General features: G+C 55.1%; 2 protein-coding genes across 7 annotated transcripts in view; both read right to left on the minus strand.

The window, feature by feature from the left end:
• Nucleotides 1–496: 496 nt before the first annotated feature.
• Nucleotides 497–2,663, minus strand: IL17C (interleukin 17C). Its single transcript, XM_075765838.1, has 3 exons — nt 2,586–2,663; nt 1,066–1,394; nt 497–854 (listed from the first exon to the last, which is right to left on the minus strand). Exons 1-3 carry the CDS (start codon nt 2,586–2,588, stop codon nt 605–607), a joined length of 582 nt encoding a protein of 193 aa, XP_075621953.1. The 5' UTR covers nt 2,589–2,663; the 3' UTR covers nt 497–604.
• A 1,790-nt stretch (nt 2,664–4,453) lies between these two features.
• The window catches only part of ZC3H18 (zinc finger CCCH-type containing 18), a 46,703-nt gene continuing 36,053 nt past the window's right edge, over nt 4,454–15,103 (minus strand). For 4 of the 6 annotated variants that reach the window (XM_075765307.1, XM_075765304.1, XM_075765302.1 and 1 more), the window contains 7 exons: nt 14,537–14,680; nt 12,647–12,799; nt 10,371–10,531; nt 9,566–9,762; nt 8,287–8,383; nt 6,422–6,518; nt 4,454–4,803 (listed from right to left, as the gene is read on the minus strand). In XM_075765307.1, coding sequence (XP_075621422.1) covers nt 4,605–4,803; nt 6,422–6,518; nt 8,287–8,383; nt 9,566–9,762; nt 10,371–10,531; nt 12,647–12,799; nt 14,537–14,680 — 1,048 coding nt within the window. In that variant the 3' untranslated portion in view covers nt 4,454–4,604. The remainder of the gene's footprint in view (nt 4,804–6,421; nt 6,519–8,286; nt 8,384–9,565; nt 9,763–10,370; nt 10,532–12,646; nt 12,800–14,536; nt 14,681–15,103) is intronic. The other 2 variants (XM_075765305.1, XM_075765303.1) reach the window with 1 other exon arrangement.

The raw sequence follows: 15,103 nt of genomic DNA on the forward strand, positions 1-15,103 counted from the left end.
CCACCCTCTCCATCGCCTCCCACTTCCTCCCGCACTGGGTGCACTGGTGCTTTGCTCACCGCGCTGGGGCTGAGAGATGCCCCACAGCCGAGCATCGCCCCAGGGACACCCATGGATGTACCCCCATCCCCATCCCCACCCCTATGCGCCCCCCACCCTGGCTGGGAACAGAGCAAGAACCGTGCCCGAGGGTCGGCATTTATTTGCAGGCTGTATGCTGCCGGCGTTAAATAGCACGAAGAGAGGAGACAATAAATAGCTCGGGGGGGGGATAAATAACCAGCGAGCCCCCGGGCAGCGCGTGCAGGGTCCGGCCGGGGGGTGATGCTGGACCCAGAGTCGCAGCCTTCACGGGGGGGGGGGTCAGCAATAAATACGGGGTTAAAAAAAAAAAAAAAAGTTCCCCCAGCAGCAAGATTCATAAATAACTCATAAATAACAAGGTGAGGGTTTGGGGGTGGGGGGGGGAGAGGGGGACACCCGGCTGCAGGGGGGGCAGGGAGCCGGGTGGGTGCTTTAAAACAAGCACGGGTGGGGGTGGATGCGGTGACACGGTCACGCTACGGGGCTCCACGGGAGCGGGGAGGGGTGGGGGTGGGGGGGCTCAGCGCCCGGTGCGGGGCAGGACGCAGGTGCAGCCCACCGGCACCCTGATGTAGTCCACCTCGAAGGTGACGAGGCCGGGGCCGGAGGGGTGCGGGCAGGGCTTGCGCCGTAGGACCATCATGGTCTGGTGGATGGCCACCGAGTTGAGCGACGTCGTCTCCCGACCCGTCTTGACATCCACGCAGCCGCTGCAGAGGCACTCGGCGAAAGCCAGCTTGCGCGGGTAGCGGTTCTCATCCTCATCGATGCTGGGGGTGGAGGGGGGGGCACAGTTAGTGAGCCCCTTCCCCTGAGCCCCCCCCCCTCCCCAGGTCACCCCACATGGGGCTCATCCCCTCTGGGTGAGCGACAGGGATGCCCCGGGAAGGGGCAGGTGGGGGATGCTCGGGGAAACTGAGTCACGGTGCAGCAGCCAGGGCTGGGGGGGGGTGTGTGGGTGTCCCAGGCAGGGTCACTCACCGGTAGCGCCATGGGGAGATGGAGCGCTCGTTGGGCTCGCTGTGGAGGCCGGCGTGGAGCTGCAGCGCAGGGCAGGCGCGCTCGCGGTGGCGGCGGTGGCGGCGGTGGCCGGTGGCCTCCTGCAAACGCTCCAGCTGCGGCACCAGCTGCACCGGCACGTAGTGGTCCCAGCGCAGGCTGCGGCCCAGGAGATGTGCGGGGGCCTCGCCGTCCCGCAGCTCGCCCGCGCTGTAGCAGTGGACGTGGGGATGGTGCGGGGGGCTGCCGGGACGGCGCAGGCTGCGGCACAACGCCAGGGAGCCCAGCAGTGCCAGGGCACCGAGCCAGCCCTGCGCGAGAACCGGGGGGTCAGAGGGGGACACCTGCACCCTGCACAGCACCCTGTGCCCTGCCCGGCACCCACCCCTGCCCCCGGGGACGCGGCCCGGCACAGGGACCCACAGGGAGGTTGGGGGGGGGGGGGGGGGTCCCTTGGGGTGAGCTTGCAGCCCCGGAGGGCTCCGACATGCAGAGCACCAGCACGTGTGCCTGCACCTCACACCCCCCCCCCCCCAAAAGCATGAGAGCACACCCCCCCCACACACACACCCCCACACACCCCCACACCCCTCCCATCCCCCCCCAGAGTACCCACACATGCACTAGCACACGTGTGTGCACGCATGTACACACACACACACACAGAGGGTACCAGCACACACGTAGCTACACTCCCAAAGATGTAACATGCATATGGCCACGTGTGCATGCATACACGGCACACACACACACACACACACACACGGAGTGCCAGCACACGTGTAGCTTTGCACAAACAGGCACCCGAGTGCCAGCACGTGTGTGTGCGTGCACGCATGCATAAAGACTACAAGCACATGTGCATAACACGCATTAGCACCAGTGTGCACGTGTGTGCATGTACACGCACACTAGCCTGCCATGCACATACAGAGATGCGTGTGCGCGCACACCCAGGTAGCCGATGTGTGCAGCTATGCACCCACACAGCGGCAAGAGCACACATGCACACACACACGGACATATGCATATGTGCAAAGACACATATGTACATGTGTGTGTGTGTATATATGCGCCCAGCGCACAAGCACATACCCAAACTGCCACTATGTGCATAGACCCAGGCACATGCACGTACAACACTGGCCAGCCCTTACACATATAGAGCGCTATATCCCCCACACCCCAGCACATACACGCACGCACACGTGTGTGTGTGCAAAACCCCGGCAGCATGCACACGTCCACGTGCACCCCCAGCACAACGTGTACAGACACACACACAGCAGCACCCACCGCCCTTCACGCTCCCACCCCCTCCAGCTGGGGAGCCCTTACACGTGTGTGTGCACACACACGAACACGCACAACCTCGCCTTTGCACTTACATGCACACACACGCTCTCACGCCATCCCAGCAGTCCCTCCCACCCCACGCTCACCCCGTTCGCACCCAACCCCCCCCCCCCCCCAGCCCCTCCCCACCCCAGCCCCGGCGTTACCATCAGACGGGGCGCGGGAAGATGCCGAGGGGGGGGGGAAAAATGGGGGGGGGGCCCCTTAGGAAGTGCTGCCCCGGGGATGCGAGCGGCCGAGTGGCAGCACCGCCGACGCCGACGCCTTTATATAGGGCTCGGGCAGGTGATGTACACACACCTGGAAACTCCAGCTCCGGCTGCCTTCCTCCTCCCCGCGGGCTGTCATACTTCCTTCTCAACTCAACGTGTTCCAGCCCGGAAATCGGTTCCTGATAACCCCCCCCCTAAAAAAAAAAAAAAAAAATGAGGAAAGGGGGGTGCGTGGGGGTGTGTGGGGATGTGTAAAGAGTTGTAGGGAACGGGGCGTTCGCTAGTTTGGCTGATCTGATGTGATGGTGATGGGCGTAGAGGTGATGGTGGGACTGTGTGGTCCAGGTCATGGGAGACCTGGTGGATGGGTACCCAGGGCATCCCGTGCCCGCCGGTGGCGGGCACGGGATGCCCTGGGTACCCATCCACCAGCCCCCCCCATCACCCCACGGGGACAGAATCCCCGTCCCCCACGCCACGGCCTCAGCCCTGACCCCATTGCGTAAGCCCGACGGTGATATCACCGTCACCTTCCCGGGGCAGAAATCCCAAATTGGGCAACCCTGGAAAGGGTTTGAAGGGCTCTACCTTACCCCCACCCCGATGCTCCCCAAAAATCTTTGGTGTGGAGGGAAAGGATTGGGGGGTCAGGCTGTGTCGCCGTAGCAAGCCAGTGCTCCCAGTATAGCGGGAAGCACAGCACTGGGAGGGGGGAAAAAGCACGTGGGGAAAAGTTGCGAGACTGGGGGAGCTGGCACCGCCACGCTTTGGGCTTTTTACCAAACAGGTGGGATTTGCACCCGTTTTGGCAGTGACTTTTTGGCGTGACATGTACCCCAAGCAGGCAGGGAACAAGGCACAGAGAGCCTCCCCCCCACCCAGCGGGGCCCAAAAGGGGAGCAGGGACCCCACATTTCATTCCCCAAAGGTCTGGATGAGCCCTGAGGCACCCCCCCGATTATACCAGGTGAAGGGAGCTACAGCACAGGCTTAATACCCAGTGGCTTACTGGTTTAATACTGGGTGCAAGGCTGGGAGACCCCACAACACTGGGGCACCCACAGTGAGGGGATAGGGTGCTCCCCCAAAAGCTGCCACAGCTCTTCGGGGCAGCGGAGTCCACGCAGCCACTGAGGGGGGAAAAATAAACTACACAACCCAAAGATAGGGGGACAGGGGACAGGCACCCCCCCCCCGAGGCAAGGGAGAGGGAGGACAAGGGATGGAGAGAAGAGAGAAAGGAAGAACTGGTTATCAAAATACTTTATTTCAGGGAGATCCCTCAAAAAAAAAAAAAAAAAAAAAAAGGAAAAGAAAAAAAAAAAGGACCCTCCTTGTTAGACAGACATCCCCACAACACCTTCAGGGCTCCTTTTAAATCAACTAAAACAATTCGCTGCTTAAAATAAAAGACAGGTCATTTTCCCAATCAGACTTTAGTCAAGAATATATATATATTTTTGTTCCTGGGGGGAGGGCAGGGGAGAAGGTGATGTTGCCAGTAGTTCACAGCAGTTTTCGGCTCTCTCGTTACACAGTATATAGAACTGCATTGCTGAAGACACTCAACACACAGCAGGGCTAACTAGGAGAATACAACTCAAGGCTAGCAAAGAGGAGAGGGCGGAGAGAAAGAGAGGAACAGCGAGAGCATCCCACGGGGCTGGAGTCCTCTGTGCATAATTTACAAGGAACCGGCGCCGGCAGAGGGGGGGCTGGCCCTGCTCCCCCTTTGGGAGCCGGAGCGAGTCGTCGCAGGCGTCTCAGCTGACAAAACTTCAATTATTTTTTTTTTTTTCCATGTGTGGTTTTTTTTTTTTTTTTTTTTTTTTTTAAAAAGAATCGCAGCCAAAATAAGACAGAACTGCAAAATCCCAAAGTGGCCGCTTTTACACTATTTATAAAAACATGAACAGTCACTAAGGGGCAGAGCGGTGCTCCGCGCACGGCCCACTATACTTTCCCCGGGATTTTGGCCCGCTTGCGAGCGATGGCATCTTCCACCGCCTTGAGCTGCTTCAGGAGCTCCTCCCGTCGCGACAGGGTGCTGGACTTGCCCGCCTTGGCGCCCGTGGGGCCCGGCTCGGACGCTTTGCCCGGTACGCTCGTGACTTTGCTGGAGCTCTTGGACTGAGGCGAGAGCTGGCGTTTCCTGGGAAGGAGAGAGAGAGAGAGGAGAGGGTGGTCAGACGGTGCTCGCCAGCGGCACGCCGCAACGGAACAAACCCATCGGCGTCTGCTCCGGTGGGAAGGATCGTTCTCGGCACCGGCAGCTCCCCGGGGGACGCGTACGCGCAAGGGAGCTTGTGCCGTACGAGTAACGAGGGGAGAGCAGCCCCGGAGAAGCCCCACGGCCTCAAATCCTGACAGCCCCCTGCCCTGCGATGCTGCGGGGTTTTGTGGCAGTGGTGAGGAGCTCACAACCGCCCAGCGCCGCGCTCCGGTTCTGCTCCAAAGCTGCTCTGCTGTGGGCCGAAGCCGTTGCTGCGGGAGCAAAGCAAAGTCGGGGGAACGCTCCCTCCCCTGCACGCGGGGAGGACGGGAGCCACCGGTCCCTGCTGCTGGCAGCACCGGCTTTTCCTGGATCCGGCTGTGACCGGTGCCGGAGGCAAGTGGCCCGTGGCTCTTCCCACCGCTGGCCACCGCATTCCCTTTTACAGCGGGACAAGGATGACAGAGTCCATCGCGAGCCTGCCAAGGAGTTCAAGACAGGACAGAGCCCCAGAGAAACCTGCTGTGTCCTTAACCACCCCCGTGCCGGTGGTCCAACCCACCGCTACCGCCCCAAACAGCGGTAGGCAAAAAGGCTCAAGAATCAAGGATGCGGTCACCAGTATCAGTCTGGAAAGGCTGAGGTTCCTCTTCACTGCCAGAAAATAGGATCCTGGGGCCTGAAGGAGGACGGGGCTGTAGCAGCCGGGGTTAGGTTTTGGTTTGGGAAGGCTCTGACATAGAGAAATTAAGGCACGCTCGTGCCCCAGGCTGGGGAGAGGGGATGACACGAGTCCTGCCGGCCAAGGAACGCAGCGGTGCGGGACAGGGCTGCGTCCGTTTGCTCGCGGAGATCCTCGGAGAGATGACGCTAGAGAAATGCAAAGCGGCGCCGGCTGGCCACAGGCAGGAGGGCCGAGGAAGCGCTAGGTGTGCCGCAGAAGGTGCTCCACAACTCTTTAGCCAAAGGGCTCTGAGTGGAGGACAGCCCAAGGCCCCTGGAGCTGCACATCCAGTTCTGCAATGGGATATTCCCAACAAGGCAGCGGGTGCAGACTGCCAAGAAATGGGACGTGAGCTGGTCACCTGTCACCAGAGGGGATGGAAAAGTGCAAAGCCAGGGCTAGTCACCATTCAGGGGCCACATTTTTAACATCTCACAGCAGCAAGCGAGCGGGAAGGGAATCGGGCACCACGAGGAGCTCGGCAGCGGGGTGATGGGGTTGTACTTTCTCTCTCGTTAGCACTCCGCAGCGCTAACGAGAGGCAGAGGCATTGGCATGACTGAGCTTGCACCTAACCCAGTTGGCTCCTCTTGCTGGGACTGACCTCAAGAAAACCCCCAGGCTCTGGCTCGTTTCTGAGCTGGAAGGGCTTAGCCGGTGGCTTCTACGTGAACCCCGGAGCACCGCTGGCTCCTGCCCAGGGAGCTTCGCGTCCTTCCTCTCGCCGTGCCTCCACTGGAAACTACGGCCGGAGAGCCTCAGAACTGAACCGCCGGAGAATCGTGAGCCCCAGCCCGGCCCACAAGAGACCCACGAGAACAAGCGGGCACTGACCTGTCTGTCTGCGCAGGAGAAGGTTTCGGGTTCTGGCCCCTCTGTCGCTCTTGCTTGGGTGAAGAGAGTCTCCCGCTTGCCTTCCTATCGCGAGAGCCTAGCGGGAGAAGAAAAGGTGAGACGTCGGGTCGCTACCCTGCCTACCGTCGGATGTTCTCTCGAGACTGATCACATCACGCCAACAAAAGGCAATGTCCAGCCGCAGCCAGAAAAGGAACCCACTGTCGTGCACCCCGTCTGCAGGGGGAGCAGAAAAGCCCGTCAAGGCTGTGCCCCACGGTCAGCTGTACAAAATACCACCTGCGGGGAGCCGCATCGGCCCTCTCCTCACCCTCCGGCTGCCGGAACAAGGCTCCTCCACCGCGCTTTGCTTGCAGACCTGCGGGGCAGGGTCGGCCCTCGCAGACCAAGTCAGTGCTCCGTTACCCCCCCACCCCGGCAGATCATCCGTTTGTGCGCAATGGGCACAGCGGCACCCGAGCTGGCTCCGTGCTGGCCAGATAACAGGGTGTATTCGCGTAAAGAACGCTGGGCAAGCTCGGCTCTGCCGCTTTCGGAGCCAGCTGGGGCCAATCCACAGGCAGCATCACTCCCGTGTTTGTTCAGCACGGACTGAACCGTCGTGCCCTGTCCAAGCGGAGCTGCTGTGGGGACTCACCGGGGGTGGGAAACGTGCTTGTGTCCCGTTTGCCACTGCTTAAAAATGCTTTATAATGTACAGACAACAAATAAAGTACATAATTACATCGACACGTATGTATCTATGAAATCAGCACAGTTTGCTAGGTCGGCCCGTTCATTTGTCTGCAGCTCAGCAGTAGTTGTGAACTAGATCCCAGTGAACTTCAACCTCACCCAGTCCCTTCCACACTGCCTTTGCAGGAGTCGAATGCAACCAGGCTATTAGCACAGAAATGTTTTCTGGCTGGCACCCAGAGTCAACAAGATACACCTACAGCTGAGACAACAGGGAAAACAACATCACGTGGCAATGCCGGCTCGTACGTCAAAACCAAGCACCTCTGGCCGACGACTCTCCCCTCCCTTTGTTTTTTCAGCAGAGGCTGGACTGCAGCATTTAGGTCCCGCTCGATGCGGCGCTGAGGTGCTAACACCGCTGCTGAGGATTCAGACGCAGGACAACACTTGGAAAGCTCGTGTCTTTCTAAATATGTGGGGCAGATCAGATTGTGTCACATGCAAGTGGGGAAATCGTCTTGATTTTGCAGGACGGGTGATCCAGCCAATTATTGCATCCATGGCGGAGCCTTGGCAGCCCGCATGCCCTTTCTAAGCACTGCCACAAGCCTGTCTATCAGGAGGACTAATTTCCATTGCGATGCACTGAAATACAAGGCAGAGGAGACCCCGGGATACAGTAAGGGAAAACCCTACGACTTCCACAGCCACGTCCAACGACGTCACTAGGGAACAGGAGGCCGCTGTGAGATGGATGCATACCTACAGCGGAGAAGCGTCTTCAAAGCAAAGGCTTTGTTTGTTTTTTTTTTTTTTTGTTTTGCAGTGGACTTAGACATAGTGGAGCCAAGGTACTCGCAACGTGCACCACAAGACAGCTAGGCAAGGCCAGGTTTGGCCTGCCCAGGGCTGACCTCACCTCGCTTACTTCACAAACCGGAGCGTCTCCCCTCCACCGTGTTTTTGCAGCAGGACGGCTAATACGCCCATGTTATCTGGTGGCAATCGCACGCTCCGAGGTTTTGGAAGGACACATGCCTGCAGTTAACCTCTCTGGCGAGCGGACTCTTGCAGCAGAGACTTTCACGGGACATTTGTCGCTCAAGCACCGCGGCAGAGCGGGAACCCAGCCAGGCCAGGAGTCCCTGGGATGGCTGATGTCTCACCTCTGTCAGGCGACAGGTTCGCCCGTTTGGCTGGAGGAGAGGTCGGCCTGTCTTTGTCTGCCGGCTCGTATCTCTTCCTGCTTCCTTTGTCAGCTGCCTAAAATGGAATTAAAACAGACAACGGAGCTGAGCAGCCACTTCCCTCTGGGGAGGGAAGCAGGCAGAGATATTTCCTGCTACGGGTGCCTGTGATGTGCTGGCTGGCTCACGCGAGCGCATCTCCTATTAAACTCCTTGTGCGTACCAGTCCCAACCATCACTGGCACCATGTAATTCCCCTACAACCGTAAGCAAACAACAATGCCCTCTGGCACTGGGGCTGACGTGTTTCACGGGCTATCTTCACGATTGCAAGAAACGGGAAAAGAGCAGCATTTTGCAGAGGTTTTTTTCAGCAGCACCAAAGACAGCACATGTCAAGGAGGCATGTGCAGCCGTGCCTTCTTCCAGGATCTGACCGTGGCAGCCGGTAGTTATGTGTAATTGCACACTCCTCCCCACGGAGCATGCTTCACAGACTCGATAAAGGCGCCTCACGTCATAGCACAGGGAAGTAGAGAAAACTGCAGCCTCAGACTGCAACGGGGAAATTTGGACCGTCAGAAAAAAAAAAAAAACATTAACGCTTCAAAAACAGGAACCTACCCACATGACTGGGGCCAACACCCTGCTCCGGCACAAAACCCCACGAGGCCAAACTCTCCCACATGATCGGGATTGCAATCTCAGCCAAAGGCACCAAACTGGGGCATCAGGCTCAGTCGCAAAAGGGGAAAGAGCCTTGCGGAAAGCGTGGCTGGTGGCGGGCACCCCAGAGAGGCGAGGCAATCGCCACTTTTACCTCCTGACTCAGTTAATGACTCGTCAGCAGTTCGCTCCAGAGCGGGCAGTGGGAGGAGAGCTCGCTCGGAAGTGTGCGGGGAGCATGCTTTCAGTGGGCAAGGCCCCAGCGCATGTGGGACCGCGTCGCGCACGCCTTCGCCCCCGTGCTCCGGCTGCAGCCTTCGATAAAGCGGTGAAGAGCCCTTGAAGCTGCAGCAGGAATGTGCCCCAGGGGAGCCGCCAACACAGTCCCAAACTCAAGCCACCACAGGGTGTGTGCTGCCAGACTGGTTCTGTCTGCCGCCCTTCAATCCCAGCTGCAGACCTACCCGGCTGAGCTCATCCCGACAGCACGGAGCCCGGAGCTCCCCTTCCGCCAGCCCCGAGCCCCACTATCCGTCACATCCGCTCCTCGGATCTCCCGTGCGGAGGGAATCGCACCCAGCCCACCCCTCACCTTATTCAAGAGCGTCAGTTTGATCTCTTTGTGAGCGCTGAAGCCCCCTTGCTGAGACTGGGGGGCTGAGGGCTGCTGGGTCTGGAGGAGCTGCTGCGATTTGCTCCCCTGGGTGGGCTTGGCCGATTTCAGGAGCTGAGCGGGCACGTCCCGTTTCCGCTTCTCCTCTTTAGCGCTATCTTCTTTTTTTGACTTTCCTGTTGAAATCAGAGAGCAGATGTAGTTGACTCATGACTGATTCCTTTCGCCCACCCTCCCTTTGGAGGGGCAGGGCAAGAGGGTGCTGCTGCAAGGACTGGAAAAGCCCACACCAGTTAGCACAGCATGTGGCCCCAAGGTTAAAAGATTCAGGAAACCAGAATTTCCACAGAGAGAATGCTGAACATAAAAGACAAAGAACAAAAGGCTCTCGCCGCTAACTCTGCTACGGTCTAAGAGACCAGAGGAAGAGCAACGCGATGCTGGAGTCATCCAAAAGATTTAGCACCACCTCGCAAGAAAGAGAACAAGGGAAGAGAGGGGGCATCAGGCAGAATTCCCAGGCAGGAAAAGGCATCTCTACAGCCAGAGACACACGGATGGAAGGATGCGAAGGTGTGTTTGCTCCACAGCCTTCCTCCTCCACGGTCTCACCCTCCTCAGGTGAAGCCTCTGGGCTCCTCCAGTCTACACCAGCCACAAGCGTCTGCCTCTGCTCAACAATTTTCCTGGAGCCCACAGTATCACTGGGCAAGCCATATGCAGATCTGTGTTCCCCTTTTCTTTTCCCAGGACCCCTTGGAGAAGAAAATACCAAGCCAGGTACCTCTACCTTTCTTCTGCTGTGCTGGGGTCGGGGATCGGGAGCTGGCTGAGGAAACAGGACTGGCCAAGTCTGCGTACATGTCTTCGGAGTCGGCGCTGCGTACAGAGCTGCTGCTAGAGGAGGCACTAGAGACAGAAGAAACGCTGCTCACGCTCAGGGACCTGGAAAGAGCCAACAACCCGTTACAGTCACGAATGCAAGAAGAACCAGGCAGTGATGAGACAGACACCTTTGTTTCAATTCCCCTGCATGGCTGGGATGTCAGAAAGCTGCTAAGGCAGGCAATAACCAGGAGGAGACAAAGGCTGTGTCTCCTGGGGTGCAGACGATATGAAAAATCCCAAACGAATCCCAAACGTGTTAGATGCAAGTCTAGAAAGTACTGTTTATTTATAAACAGGATTAAGGCAACATGTAAACAGGTCATTGTTTCCGCAGGTAAACAAAAAGTGAAAGCAGGGTGTGCGCTATCATGCACAGGTCAGCGTTACGGCTCAGGTCAAGGGTTCCCTGGCAATGTTTTTGTTGTTTGACACATATTTATTCATGGAGGTTTTAAAAGCCCTGGAGTCCCACAGCTCCTGCCCAGCTCCGGAGGGTGCAGGAGAGTCCAGCTGCCTGTTCTGAGGATGCACACACTGCCCTGACTGCTAATGACAGGGAAGACGGCTATAAGATGACTATCTTCTAATAGTGCCTATAAGATGGCTATCTCCTAATGGATTCACAACATTCAAAACGTCAGACAATCATTATATTCATTTAAGGGAGACTTTCTACTTAGAAACGTATCAGACAAAAATACAGAGCTATGCACCAGACTTCCCTTCGGGGCAGGCCACCACCGCAGCGGCTGCAAACATCCCAGCTAGCTGGGAACGGGCTGGCATCGCAGCCCCTGCCACGCGGGACCGGGCGCACGCTAACTACGTGAATATTCAGGCAGCCTCTCCAGCAGGTTCTGCAGGCCACACCGACTCCTGCGCCCCAGCGACTGCCCTGCCAGCAAGGTCCAAGCTCACTCGCTGGAAGCCGGCTTGCCTGCGACCGAAGAGGCTGCGGCAGCTGCAGCACAGACAAGCCCTGGAACCAGCTGCAAAGCTGCTACCCCGCTGGTATCCTGACCGAGATGAGTTTTGAGAGGGCTCATCGATTGCTGCAACGGTGACTGGATGAGCCAGAAACTCATTCTCCAGGAAAACTCCGGGCTACAAGGTTGTGACTGCAAATCTGGTTTGGGGACAGACTATATTTCCTATGTCTCCTCCTTTTCCACACATCTGTAACAGCAGCAAGCACGGCCCCGGTGCCACACACTAACATCTGCATTAAGTTTTCCCCATCTTCTCCTCTCGAGCCCCATACGGCAGGGCAGCGCAGAGCCAGCGTGCCCGAGCGCTCTCTGAACCTCTTGCATCACCCCTGCCCGATCTGATGAATGCGACAAGCATGTAGTAAACAAGTTTGTATTTCTGTAAAATAATGCGGATGTTGAACCTTGGAGTTTCAGAGTTCAGATATGTGAATTACCGCTGGTCAGAGCCAAGTCCTACTTAATCCAGTAGTTTTACACTATCGGTCTACTTTTAAATCCGTATCACAGGCAAGCGTCCTGTTTCAAGGCTGCTTGTGAGGTTTCAGGGATTCCTGTGTGCGAACAGATGCAAAAAACCAGAGCGAAGGACTTGAAAGAGGTTTATTTCATGACTCTTTACTGGAGGGAGTTAGCTGTTTATAAATCCCGCAGACTAACAGCCATATAACTATTCACTTGGGGCTAAACACAGAAGGAACTGGCCATGCAACTTCACCAGCAAAGAGGAAAAATCATTAGCCTTTTAGGTATTTTCTGACCTACCTCTCCTGACAGGCCAAGCATCTTCCCTAAGGACATTCGGTAATCAGAGGTAGTAGAGGTTTAGAAGAGCAAAGCTCCGTAGCTCGAAACTGTTACCTCGTAAATAAATTAGGATGTGGGATCACCCTGGCCATAAAGACATGTTTTGGTCATAATTTAGGTAAGAACAGGCAGCTCGGCACACGTGACAGATTATTTCCTTGAGTAAGCCAAAAGGACACTACCAACGTTGCACTACTGTCATGATTCAGGACTCGGGATTTGTAACACCACACTAAGAAACAATCTTGTTTCAAGTCCTAGTTACCTATAGCTTCTACCTATAGCTAGAGAGAGCTTTCGCTGCAAGAAATCACAACGGTTAAGAAGAGTTATAATCTCCTACTTCAGCAAAGGTTATGAAGGGTTGAGGCTGTACCTGGATTTCCTGGACCCAGACGGGGAGTGGGAGACTGAGGCAGATGATGATCTGGAATGAGATCTGGAGAGAGATCGAGACAAGGACCTAGATCGGGAACTGGAACCACTGTAGCTGCTGGCACTGCCGCTGATGCTGCCGCTGATAGTCCGCCTGCAAGACAGCAAACGACATCCTCACCTCGCTGCGCTCCGTTGTGAAACGGGGTTAGAAAGAAACTGTTTAAGGACAGTTTGAGCATGATGCTGTTGTTCTGCATTGCATACAAGATCGGTGCTTTGCAGGTGTAATTGTTTCAGATGTTCTTCTCAACCTTGCGTTCCCAGTCTTGAGGAAGCATCTGTTTTCTGAACAGATGTTTTATGCAAGACTGAATAATGCTAATGAGAGCCAGGCTAAAGCACCTTAATCCTCTACTGATACCAGGAGCAAATGCTTCCTACAAAGAAAAATTGATAGCTATGTAACACAGTGGGACTACCTTGTGTTTCAGGCTATAATCACATACAGTTTTTGTGACTAACACACCAATACTAACATAAACAGAGCTGTTTTGTCATTTGCACAGCAGGGAGAGTGCAGGGCAGTGGGGTTTGTGTGGGTACAAGTGTGAAAAAAAAACAAGGCTGGAATAAAGAATAAGGGAAGGTGACTAATGGCATCCAAGATTATTATTAACTAGTTAAAGTAAGTGAAACGGAAACTAGAACTGATGGAGTTTCTAGGGAAAAGAAACTGTCGTGATCAGTTTTCACCTATGGAGATGTAACTGCTCAGCCCAGGCCTCTTCTTTAGCTACTGGGAAGAAACAGGAGATGTAATCCCATGCAAAATTAAGAAGTGACTTGGGATCCTTCTGAAAACTTGAACGGAAAACGGACTTACAGCCGTCTTCAAAACACCCTGACAAAAAGCATCTCCCAGTGATCCAAGAAAACCATATATGCCTTACTGCAGGGATAAAACATTCTCAGTGCTCATAAGACAGACATTTATATTAAAAACATTTCTTACACACCAAGCTACTGCTTCTACAGACTATTGTATGTCTGAAGTTTTGAAATAGTGGTAAGAAGGATGCACGATGAATTTCAGCTGTGCTTAGCTGACTTCGTGTCCTTCCATGAACAGACAATGCTACCTGCATTTATCCTGTAACATTTTTAAATACAATACAATGGATTAAGCCTCATAAACATATCTAAATACAGACAAGTGCTCCTTGTTTGAAAACCATCGGAAGCCCCTCTCATTTCAAATGCAAAGGAAGGACAAAAAGGCAACAAAAACAGAGGACAGACAGAACAAGTCACATGAAACATCCAAACTAGTCACGCAGAATGAAGCCAGGAGGAGAAAGTGGAGCAGGGGAGCCAGCAAGTCATGTACTGGGAACAGCGAAAGTGAAGAGTTTCTCCTCTTCTCCTCCAGCGGTACTGCTGGATGCTGACGAACCAGCTCCTGGGACCGCACAGAAACACTCCCTGCATACTGGCACACGTTTGGAAGAAGCGTGGGCCAAACCCACCACCACACACCTTGACCCTCCAACACGTCAGATCCGCTCTCTGGACCAAAGGCACCTTTGCTTCCTCGCTGCGTGGCCTCCGCAACCAGCGCCTCTCAAACACGCCATTTTTTGCACTGCGGACCCTTTCGACACATTTCACGTATTCCACCTACTTCATCCCCCAACCAGCCTTCAGAGGCAGGAGCCACTTGCTGCGGCAAGTCTCTAGCATTCACCCCCAACTCCTTCCTTCTCTTCCCATTTCCTTCCTGGTTTCTCCTTCAATACCGGAAAGCCCGTGTAGTTGGTACTCCCAAAAGAACCCCAGGATTTCCTCTATCTTCCAGGAGATCAAGCCTCACTCCACCCCACAGCTTTACCTCCTGGGTGGAGTCCTTGTCTGACGTTCCTTCCTTCTTGCCTCTCGATTATCCCCTGGTTTGGCTGGCTCCGGTGCAGCTGCTGTAATTTTAGTGAGTGGCTGAGGGACTGGAAGGGCAGCTAGTTTCTTCACAGATTTTTCACTACAAAAAAAATTTTCATGTCCGTGATCAAAGTCGGTAGGCACAGAACACAGATATTTTCAAAAGCGATGAAACGCACTAGTGTTTGTTGTTAACTAAATATTATATAATCGCTGTAGCTATAGACATTGGGCTATTTCAGCAAAACACTGTCAAACAATACAGATTCCCTTAAAGGGATCCGTTTCCCATATTGTAGAGACAAGTTACCACACAACAGCCCATTTTGGACACATACAACTTGTAAGTTAACTCATGAAGCAGACTGTGTGGAATCACTGTTTATTATCTATTTGATTATGTCATTTTTATCCAAAAAGCATAGACCAACTTAAAATCTGCCAGCCAGGCTTCAGAATCAAATGCAACACAATTTATGCAAAAACACTGTTTTCCCCTCACACGCTCAGCAGGGTGCAAAAG

Source organism: Balearica regulorum, chromosome 13, assembly GCF_011004875.1.
Source record: "Balearica regulorum gibbericeps isolate bBalReg1 chromosome 13, bBalReg1.pri, whole genome shotgun sequence".
NCBI classification, from domain to species: domain Eukaryota; kingdom Metazoa; phylum Chordata; class Aves; order Gruiformes; family Gruidae; genus Balearica; species Balearica regulorum.